This window comes from Nicotiana tabacum, chromosome 18 (assembly GCF_000715075.1).
Source record: "Nicotiana tabacum cultivar K326 chromosome 18, ASM71507v2, whole genome shotgun sequence".
NCBI lineage: Eukaryota > Viridiplantae > Streptophyta > Magnoliopsida > Solanales > Solanaceae > Nicotiana > Nicotiana tabacum.
The window spans coordinates 132,130,453-132,142,559 of record NC_134097.1 but is presented as its reverse complement, the minus strand read 5'-3'; the positions used below and the strand labels follow the sequence as shown (position 1 = coordinate 132,142,559).

The 12,107-nt window shown below is 35.9% G+C and overlaps 1 protein-coding gene across 1 annotated transcript; it reads left to right on the top strand.

The window, feature by feature from the left end:
• Positions 1-7,802: 7,802 nt before the first annotated feature.
• On the top strand, positions 7,803-11,028 carry LOC107805264 (uncharacterized). The gene is made up of 3 exons (XM_075237293.1): positions 7,803-9,895; positions 10,200-10,256; positions 10,580-11,028. Exons 1-2 carry the CDS (start codon positions 9,353-9,355, stop codon positions 10,248-10,250), a joined length of 594 nt encoding a protein of 197 aa, XP_075093394.1. The 5' UTR covers positions 7,803-9,352; the 3' UTR covers positions 10,251-10,256; positions 10,580-11,028.
• The last annotated feature ends 1,079 nt before the right edge of the window (positions 11,029-12,107 follow it).

Sequence of the window (12,107 nt, the reverse complement as noted above, 5' to 3'; positions counted from 1 at the left end):
TAGTCAAAGCTTTGTACCATAACTTGTGGATTAAATGATTTCATTTAGTTAATTATGCATTTTCTTATGCTTCTTGCTCTTGGACCTGAACAATTCCAGTAATATGTTATGATCTTTCTGTTAGAATATACTATAAGCTATGCGTATTGTTATAGTATTCTTTATAAACAATTATTTATTTACTTGTTTAAATTCAATAAAGTTTCATTTTAAATAGATCATGTGTTGGTTTGTGCGTTCATTGCTTACATAGTAGATGATTTAGTGTATAGAGTTTAGCTTATACACGGAAGATTAAATCATCGGTTCTTGTAAGACATAAAAGTTAATGTTCACAATCTAATGATGGAATTGGACAAATCATCGGAATGATTGTAGCACAATATTAAATATAATTTATCTTGATTATGAGAATGATTTAATTCCAACTTCTTGTGCTAGTACGTTTTGTATGTATTGAACGGATCAAGTAGAGATGAGTATTTTATACTGACTTTATAAAATAATTTCTCTAGTCCATTTAATGTACTTATACTCTTAATCCTGATATAATTATTATTAGCTGTGTATGTCACTTGTTGTTTTGATTTATTAAAAGGCGAGATTCTTTCGCGAGTCAATAAGCCTGGTAAATTGGATAACAATGATATACATTGGCGAAGTAATAATTAGTTGATGGAATCCATGTCTCGATTTTGAGATTGATGATACTCCTTTATGAAAGCTTATAAGTTTTCATGTGTAAACCCGGCCGGTGGATTTTGTATCCGACACATGAAATAAGTTAAGTGTAAGTCTAAAGGAAGTAATCAATAAATTAAATAGTCAGTAATTTAATTTGATTGATTAGTATCTGAATCTTAACATGGGGAGTTAAATAAGGTTTTATGGAAGAATTTCGAAATTGAACTAAGGAGTGCAATTACGAATTTTTAGTGGAATAATTCGTAATTTATTATGATGGAAATTAATTTCAGAATTTCGAAATTAATATCATAATAGGAAGCCTTGTTAATTAAATTCTGTGGTCCCTACTGTGCCTAAATAATAGAAAATAGTGGAAACTGTTACTTAGTGGGAAAGAAAACGTGGAAACCGTCCCTTAGTGGGAGAAGGAAACCTAACAGGTTTTGAAAACGGTTTTGACCTAAAACGCAGCTATATATATGGATATAAGGGCTGAACGTTTTTTACAAGATTCTGACTGCGGTTTCTACTAGAATTTTGCCCACCCAAAATTCTCCATTTTCGGTTATTGTTTGGGTAACACAGTAGAAGACTGTGGAAATCTGCTGGTGTGTTTTCAACTGAGGAACTGGAGAACGACATAGATTTGTTGTGTTTACGCTTCAAGAGGTAATCCTAAAATCTCCATACGTGCTAGTTGTTTAGATTACACGTGAACAAGATTTTGTTATTGCTTCCGCTGTGGTATATATTCCTAAAATTGGTATCAGAGCCTACTCACGTCTAATTAAATAATTAGGATAAACCATAAGGATTAATATCATGTTCTATATGCAAGTTTTGAATTACATGCAAAGTTTGTTTTTCTAGAAAACCTGCACTGTTTTTTGGTGTGATTATCTGTTATGGATTGTGTTGATTATTCTGAAAACTTGATGTATCATTTTAATATTGGTGATGTTGAGTTAGAATAATCTGAAAGTTGAATTTTATCATGTAAAACGGAAAAACAAGTTTTGCCGAATTAGGGTAGAAAATCGGAGGTCAAAAGGGTGACAGACTTTGATTGACCTGAAACTTGGCAGGTCCATGCGAAATGGCCCAGTGAGCAATACACGTGGATTTCATCATGATTGAAGTCGTTTTTTGGGCTTTCGGGGCCGTTTAGATGGTGTTTTTGCTGTTTTTCTAAAATACTGAAAATTATTTTACTTGTTTTTAATTCCAGTAATTGTGGGGATCAATTCCCTTGGTCCCGGGGCTTAAAAAATTAGTGATCTAATGTTTTTACACGGTGACGTAGGTCTTCTTCTATATCGGATAAAAATATTATGAATAATCACTATGTTATACTAGTCATTGATTATTTGTATTTACTCTCCATCTGAGTATGCATGTTGGTTCAATGGGACTAATATATGTCGAATGTTGATATTCACTTGGCTTAAATTAACATTTTACTCTCTATTTGAGTATGAAATGTTTAAGTTTATGGAGTGAAAATCTGTCATTATATATGTATATTGCAAGAATAGCTTCTTTCCCATCGAAATTTATTGTTCAAGGTGCATAGATTGTATATATATAATGTGTTTTGAATTTTAGTGTTCATAATACAAACTGATTTGATCTATTTAAATATTTAATGTCTTCCAGATTGACAATGACTGCTTTCAATCCCCTTACTGCCATTCTTACCCAAAACAAACTTGAGGGTCCAAATTACGTTGATTGGAAACGAAATTTGGATATTGTTCTAATTGCTGAAGAGTACAAATTTGTGCTCGATGAGGTGTGTCCAGAAAAACCTGGAGATGATGCCACAGATGATGAACAGAAGGCTTACCAGAAATGGATTAAGGCTGATGAGATGGCGCGGTGTTACATTTTGGCATCCATGTCGAATGTTCTGCAACATCAGCATCAGTCGATGGAGTATGCTTATGACATTCTGGAAAATCTCAAAGAAATGTTTGGAGATCAGAATCGTGCGGCTAAGCAGACTGCCATGAAAGCCCTTCTGAATACCAAAATGGTTGAAGGTTCATCGGTCAGGGACCATGTTCTGAATATGATGAGTCTTCTGAATGAACTGGAGGTCCTTGGAGCTAACATTGATAAGGACACGCAGGTTGAAATGATCCTGCAGACTTTGCCTGACAGTTTTCAGCAATTTTGTCTGAATTATAACATGAACAAAATGGATTTGTCCCTTGAGAAATTGTTGAATGAGCTGCAGTCGGCAGAGACTATTATCAAGTACCAAGCTCCTCCCGTGGCATTGAATTTTGAGGCAGGTTCTTCTTCTAAGCCGAGAGGCGGGCAGAAAAAGAAAAAGGCTCAAAAACCCTCTGTTGGTGGCGCGACTGCTGGTGTGAAAAAGGCTAAGGGCTAGTGTTATCACTACAAGCAGCCCGATCATCATAAGAAGCAGTGTCCAACTTATCTGGCCAAGCTGAAAAATAAACCAGGTGATTTACATCTACTTGTCGTTGAAACATTTTTAGCGGCTGTTTCTACCATGTCATGGTGTGTAGATTCGGGAGCCACTAATCATATCTGCACTTATTTGCAGGGGTTTCAGGTAATGCGGCGGCTAAGTAGAGGAGAAATCAATGTTTATCAAGCAGACGGTTCAGCAGCCCCAGCTTTAGCATTAGGAAATATTAGTATTTCGTTTGGTAGTGGTAGAGTTTTAGCTTTAAAAGACACATTATATGTACCTTCCGTTAGAAGGAATTTAATTTCGGTTTCTAGCGCTATGAGAGATGGTTATGATTTTAATTGTCATGACGTTGATAAATGTGTTATTACTCATAATAAGCGTTATCTCTCTTCGGCTACATTGATTAATGGTCTTTTTGTTGTTGACTCTATTCCTAAACCGTTACCACCTAAAGAACTGAATAATGTTGATTTACCAAGTAAGAGAAAACGTTCTTCTGAATTGAGTGAAACATATTTATGGCACTTGCGTTTGGGTCATATAAATCTAAACCGAATTTCCAGGTTGGTCAAGGATGGACCTTTAAGTTCATTGAAAATGGAGGAACTACCAACTTGTGAATCTTGTTTAGAAGGAAAAATGACAAAATGAAATTTCCCCTCAAAAGAAAATCGGGCAAGTGATAAATTAGAGTTAATTCATTTTGATTTGTGTGGTCCAATGAATGTCCAAGAAAGAGGTGGTTTTGAGTATTTTGTGACTTTCACAGATGATTACTCAAAATATGGATATATTTATTTGTTGCGTCGAAAGTCTGAATGTTTTGAAAAGTTCAAAGAATTCAAGACTGAGACTGAAAAGCGACATAATAAACATATCAAGACACTATGATCTGATCGTGGTGGGGAGTACCTCTCTACGGACTTCATTGGTTATTTATCAGAATGTGGAATTACATCTCAATTATCTGCACCTGGAACTCCACAACAAAATGGTGTAGCTGAAAGAAGAAATAGGACTCTTATGGAAATGGTTAGATCAATGATGTGTTATTCCGATTTGCCTTCGTCTTTTTGGGGACATGCCTTAGAAACGACGAATTATGTTCTGAACTTAGTTCCTTCAAAGTCAGTACCCTTGACCTCTACAGAATTGTGGACTGGGCGCAAACCTAGTCTGCGGCATATTCGAGTTTGGGGTTGTCCGGCACATGTTCTAAAGGGGAAAACGGATAAATTGGAGGCAAGAATGGATGTATGCGTGTTTATAGGTTATCCAAAAGGGACGAAAGGTGGTTTATTCTATTGTCCTAAAGAGAAAAAGGTAATTGTTAGCACAAATGCCAAGTTTCTAGAAGAGGACTATTTGATGAACCATGTTCCTAGAAGTAAACTCTTTTTACAGGAACTTAGCAAAGGAATGGAAACTCAGTCATCTGAAAATCAAAACGACCATATCAAAACCCCGAAAGTCGATTTTGACATACCATTGCACTTTAGTAGTGGGAGAAATGTCAATAGACCTAATGTCCCACAAGAACAAGTACCCGCAGTAATACTACCACAAAGTAGTGGGAGTCATGTTGAGCAGACTGCACAACAGGAAGAAGTCGTTGATATCCCAGTAGATAGCATGGAGACTCAGGTTCCTGATGATGTTGTGGTTCAACCACAAAATCAAAGTGATGTAGTTGCAACTGATATAGTGCGTAGTCGTAGTGGGAGAGAAATAAGACAGCCAGTTCGTTATACGCTCTTGGGAGAATCATATGATAGGATCCCTGAGGAGCCTACCTCCTAACCTGTCAATTACGACCAAGCACTACATGATAAGGATGCCGATAAGTGGGTTGCTACTATGAAATCAGAGATGGAGTCTATGTACTCTAATCAGGTCTGGGATCTTGTAGAACTAACTGATGGGGTTAAACTCATTGGATGCAAATGGATCTATAAGAAAAAAAGAGGTGTAGACGGAAAAGTACAAACTTTTAAAGCAAGGCTTGTAGCGAAAGGGTTTACTCAGAAAGAAGGGATCGACTATGAGGAAACCTTCTCGCCGGTAGCCATGCTTAAGTCTATAAGGATTCTCTTATCCATTGCTGCTCATTATGATTATGAGATTTGGCAAATGGATGTCAAGACAGCTTTCTTTAATGGAAGTTTTGATGAGTGCATCTATATGATGCAACCAGACGATTTTATGGAAAGTGGAAAAGAGCACATGTTGTGTAAGCTTAAAAGGTCCATTTATGGACTAAAATAGGCATATAGGGCATGGAACACTTGTTTTGATAAAGCGATTAAAACCTTTGGTTTTGATCAGTGTCTTAACGAATCTTGTGTATACAAAAAGTGGGATGGGGACAAAGTGGCGTTTTTTATCTTATATGTAGATGACATACTGCTCATAGGAAATAATGTGGGCATGTTGAATTCAGTTAAGCAGTGGTTGTCCACACATTTTGATATGAAAGATTTAGGAGAAGCGGCTCATATCCTTGGGATCAAACTCTTGCGAGATCGCAAGAAAAGGATATTAGGCTTGTCCCAAGGTCTTTATATTGATACAATACTCTCTAGGTTTAGCATGCATGATTCCAAGAAAGGATTCCTTCCTTTCAGACATGGAATTTCTCTATCTAAAGATTAGTCTCCTAAGACTGATGAAGAGATAGAAAAGATGAAGGCGGTCCCTTATGCATCAGCTGTGGGGAGCCTCATGTATGCTATATTATGCACTAGGCCTGATATCTGCTTTGCCGTTTGCGTTGTTAGCAGATTTTAGTCTAATCCTGGGAAAGAGCATTGGACGGTGGTTAAACATATAATCAAGTACCTGAAAAGGACTAGAGATTACATGTTGATCTACCATTCGGATGACCTGGTACCTATTGGGTATACTGATTCAGATTTCCAATCAGACAGAGATTCTAGAAAGTCTGCCTTAGGTAATGTGTTTACTCTTGGAGGTGGAGCCATAAGTTGGAGGAGTATCAAGCAAACTTGTGTTGTTGATTCCACCATGGAAGCCGAATATGTGGCAGCCTCTGAGGCAACCAAAGAGGCAGTTTGGCTCGGTAACTTCCTGAGAGAGTTGGGTGTGGTTCCTTCGATTCAAGCGCCAATTACGCTTTACTGTGATAATAGTGGTGCGGTTGCAAATTCAAAGGAGCCACGAAGCCATAAGAGGGCAAAGCACATTGAACGTAAATATCATTTAATTCGTGATATAGTGCAGAGAGGGGATGTAGTGGTCACCAAGATTGCGTCAGAGAACAACTTGGCAGATCCGTTTACTAAGAGCTTACCACAGAAGACTTTTGATAAGCATGTAGAAGGAATGGGTGTCAAAATTGTAGACGCATGGTTATTAGTCTAAGTGGGAGATTGTTAGAATATACTATAAGCCATGCGTATTGTTATAGTATTCTTTATGAACAATTATTTATTTACTTGTTTAAATTCAATAAAGTTTCATTTTAAATAGATCATGTGTTGGTTTGTGCGTCCATTGCTTACATAGTAGATGATTTAGTGTATAGAGTTTAGCTTATACACGGAAGATTAAATCATCGGTTCTTGTAAGACATAAAAGTTAATATTCACAATCTAATGATGGAATTGGACAAATCATCGGAATGATTGTAGCACAAGATTAAATATAATTTATCTTGATTATGGGAATGGTTTAATTCCAACTTCTTGTGCTAGTACATTTTGTATGTATTGAACGGATCAAGTAGAGATGAGTATTTTATACTGACTTTATAAAATAATTTCTCTAGTCCATTTAATGTACTTATACTCTTAATCCTGATATAATTATTATTAGCTGTGTATGTCACTTGTTGTTTTGATTTATTAAAAGGCGAGATTCTTTCGCGAGTCAATAAGCCTGGTAAATTGGATAACAATGATATACATTGGCGAAGTAATAATTAGTTGATGGAATCCATGTCTCGATTTTGAGATTGATGATACTCCTTTATGAAAGCTTATAAGTTTTCATGTGTAAACCCGGCCGGTGGATTTTGTATCCGACACATGAAATAAGTTAAGTGTAAGTCTAAAGGAAGTAATCAATAAATTAAATAGTCAGTAATTTAATTTGATTGATTGATATCTGAATCTTAACATGGGGAGTTAAATAAGGTTTTATAGAAGAATTTCGAAATTGAACTAAGGAGTGCAATTACGAATTTTTAGTGGAATAATTCGTAATTTATTATGATGGAAATTAATTTCAGAATTTCGAAATTAATATCATAATAGGAAGCCTTGTTAATTAAATTCTGTGGTCCCTACTGTGCCTAAATAATAGAAAATAGTGGAAACTGTTACTTAGTGGGAAAGAAAACGTGGAAACCGTCCCTTAGTGGGAGAAGGAAACCTAACAGGTTTTGAAAACAGTTTTGACCTAAAACGCAACTATATATATGGATATAAGGGTTGGACGTTTTTGACAAGATTCTAATTGCGGTTTCTACTAGAATTTTGCCTACCCAAAATTCTCCATTTTCGGTTATTGTTTGGGTAACACAGTAGAAGACTATGGAAATCTGCTGGTGTGTTTCAACTGAGGAACTGGAGAATGACATAGATTTGCTGTGTTTACGCTTCAAGAGGTAATCCTAAAATCTCCATACGTACTAGTTGTTTAGATTACACGTGAATAAGATTCTGTTATTGCTTCCGCTGTGGTATATATTCCTACACTTTCTTTATGGTCATTTTTGCAATCTTTAGAGTTTCTAGTTCATGTTTGAAGTATGGCTACATCAGTTATTGTTATTATTAATATTTTTGACTCCGTATTTCTGGAATACAAGGTATATATGTATTTGCCTAAAGGATGTTATTTAATTGGTATTTCCAAATGGATAAAATACACCGTTACTTGTTACTGATTAGTTATTACTTCATATGTACATATTATGGGTTCGTTTTGCTACATTGCAAATGCACATCATTTCCTTTACTAATATACCATGCTAAGGCTGCAATGTTTTATTTTGTTCTGTGTCTGGTAGTCATTCTCAAGAAAATGTTAGGAAAATTTGAACAAAAGTGTAAAATGCAAACTGCTCTAGATTCATTGCAATACAGCTCGAAAACACCTAATGCGAGTGCAGGTATCTTTCAACAGGAGCCAGAACAGGTACCTAAACATTCAGCTGTTCAAGAATATGCTACACATTCTGAAGAATAATCTTCTTTTTACTTTATGTTGTTTAAATTTGTATGATTTTGTAGGTCATAGGCGCTGCCTCTGATTATTTTGTATCAAAGTAGGAAGCCATAGGAGTGGAGCATTTATTAGCAGAACCTAAGTATGATGATATGGCTGATACTCTTCTAGATCTTAAGACATGTACATTCAGTGTTCCAGAGAGCTAATTTAAGGATTTTTCAGCTCTGGAGTCTGTTGATCGTGGTAATTAGTCTTATGTGCTTGAGCTATGTGAATCAGAGATGAGATTAAATGGCTACTTTGAGTGGTTCATTGACTGTTGATTTCTATTTATCTTTCTTATTTTTTTCCAATAACTAATATATTTTGGTCTCCGATATTTCACCTAGATTCAATTCCCATAACTCTTATCCACGAGGATGAAACTAGGAAGAAGGTATGTGTCTTTGTGAGCAAGGCAAAATTGTTATATTCTAGAGCTCTTACATTTATTAATTTGTTCGTTTTTTTTCTGATTAGTTTGAAGTCATTGAGTTTAATCTTCCCCTTTAAGTCTGATTTGTTTCTCTTTTTATGTTGTTCAATAGCTTCCGTTGTCATTGATTATTTGCACATACCTGATTTTGCAGCTTATTGATGGATTTTCAAACGGATATGACGAAAATTATTGCTCCATTTCATGTGAAGATTACCTTTTGGGTAAGCAGTTCCTTGCATTTCCCATATCATGCTTGTCTACTCTTCCTTTTCCTACTTTGTTTCTAACCTAATTAAATATCTTTTAGTTGCTAAGTTACTTTTAGTCCTGCTTTTATCTATTTATCGGATATTAAAATTGAGGAAGAAACTCCCACCCTTAGTGATGTCAATATATCCTATATTGAAAATCTAAAGTTGGAAAACCAGCTTGCTGATTCAAATGGAAAAATTTGTGGCATTGATGTGTTAAAGTTTTCTGATCCAAGTAACTCATCTGATTATGATGCTCTACGATTAGACAATCACAATTGTCTGGGATTTGATGACATGTCAACTGATAGACTACTCGAGGTGTTCAGTAAGATGTTTGGACATCAAACTTCTGTCACGAATAAGCAATGGCTGAATCACCACATAACATTTGGTTTGCAAAACCAGGACATGAAATGCTCTCTAGTTTTGAGTGAAAATGAAGGGTCTAAAGTCCTTTCACCAGCAAGTCGTGAAGAGCTCCTTAAAGCGTCTACTGCCTTTGCAAGTGTATTCAATTTCCGAAAAAAGCCAAGGGTTCAACATGTGAAAAGGAGAGAACATATCCAATGGAATTCCTTCAAATGCTTATCTGAGGCACAAGTTGATTCTTCTGGCTGTCTTTCTGACCAGTCGAATGATAATACTACATCTGAAGATGATTGGACTACAGGGATTGAGACACGAGGCGCTAACCAAAACAGAAAACATAACTATTGGTCGACACCTGAGGTCCTAAAGTTGGTGGAGGGTGTATCTCAGTATGGTGTAGGCAGATGGACTGACATAAAGAGGTTGTATTTCCAATCATCTGCACATCATAGCCCACTTGATCTGAAGGTATGTAACTGTTAGTACTATCATATACTGTAGTAATTTTCTTCTTTCCATATATTTTTGGTATGACTTTAGTCTTTGTGAACGGAATAGAAAGAATAACTTGTGTTGTCATTCCAAGAGGTGAGCAATATAAATACATGTACATCAGATGCTAACTAAGGAAAGAAATAAAAGAGATTCTTATAAATCTGCTATTTATGGACACTACTAAGAAAGAGTCTACATTCATTCAATAATAAGTGTCTAGATTCATCCTATAGTAAATGTCTAGATTCATTCTATAACAGTCCCTTTCTTCTATCAGGACAAATGGCGGAATCTTTTGAGGGCTACTCGCCAACGGTTGAAGAGCTAGAGAGGGGTATGGTATTCCTCCTATCAATTGAAACCCTCTAACATGTCCGCTTTCACTTCAATTTTAATTAAAACATTCACTTTTATGATTCTTTGCACATAATTAATATGAATATCATGTTGCAAAGCCATATTCTTTTCCTTACGAGTGTGTCATGGTATTATGCTTGGAGCTATTGCTCCGATCCCTTTAATAAATAGAAGAGGATTTATGGAAAAAATCTAGTTGTGGCTTGGTATATTTAAGTCGTTTGCTATTCTGAATTTCCTGTTTAAAGATCAGCTCTTTCTCAATTGCTTAGCATTATTTAAAAACTACAACATTTGCAGGTCGCGGCAAGGGAGAAGCATGGTTGGTCCTCAATTCCTCAGCATGTATTAAACCATGTTCGGGAGCTTGCTGCCATCTATCCATATCCAAGGAAACGTAAAGCAAGAGTTTTGTCAACAGTATTTGTTGCCTCTTCTTCAATAGAGTCTGATAACTTGTGCTTCTCTATGAACGCGTAGCATGCATTGAAGCTCACATATTAGATACCAAGATATACCATACAAGAAGGATCATACCTGTGAAACAAGATACATACATTTGAAAGAAATATTGCTAATGTTTTTGTAAGTAACTTGTATTGGGAAAAATTGTATTTGAATATAAAGGTGATGTGTCGAGACATGTAGATTGGTCAAATAGTCAAAGAATTACAACTAGCCAAGAGGTACGAGTTGCAACAGATACGAGCAAATGGAAGAGGAAGAGGCACGGACAGTTATTCAAATAACTCAGCGCCCGTACCTATCTAAGTTATTTATGTCCGAGAATCAAAAGGAATGAATCTGACAATAGAAAAGAGTACAGATATGACATTTAATAAGCATTAAATGTGGAATACGTTAGAGAATTTGTATTGAATGTAATGATTATTTAACATAGCATTCAATGTCTTTAATTACTCATAATAACCTCATTATGATTTGGGCAAAACGTATATCTCCAAGATATCTATAAAAGGGAGATATCTGATCAATTGTAGGGACACAAAAAACACTATTGGAAAAACTTTGGTTTACTTGTTTTTCTCTTGATTTCTCTCTTGCTACCTAAATTACTTCCTTTTATACATTCTTTTGATTATCAGTAACCCGTGTTCTTCTAAATTCTAGCTTTGACTAAAATTTCATTTTTTGGTTAAACAAATTGGTTCCGTTACCGGAAAACTGATAATTTATTTTCTTTTCACTTAACTTTTCTTGTTGCATCAATTATGTCGAACAACAATGACAAGACTCAAGGAAACCAAGAGAACCAACAAAATCAGGGAAATCCATAGAATATTAACACTCAAGTTCCTACTCCACGAGACTCTCCACGGCAATCTCGTGAGGGTACTCCTGATGGGTCTCAAATAAACAAGTATGCTCAATTTGAAAATGCTGAAGCTGTTAATGAAGCTTTGCAAAAATTAATTGTTGCTCATGTCAACAAAGCTGTTGAGGCACTTGTTAACCAGTTACCTGTTGCAACACCCACACCTACTCCAAATAATAACACTTTGGAAAACCCTCGTTTCGGGCTTGTTAACTCAGGCAGCGGTGGAACTTCCAGTGAATCACAGGAGAGAGAACTAGGTAATGTAATTAATTCTGATTTACAAAATTTAGTACTAACCTTGCAGAAACAGCTCAAGGAGAAAAGTGAGCGCATAGAGCAGATACCCGGGGTGCCACCCATAATCAAAGGGGTAGATATGGATAGATATTCGCAACAACCCTGGAAGCCAAGTGCTGCTCCACTCCCAATTCCAAAAAAGTTCAAAATGCCTGATATTCCAAAATATAATGGAACAACAGACCCACGAGA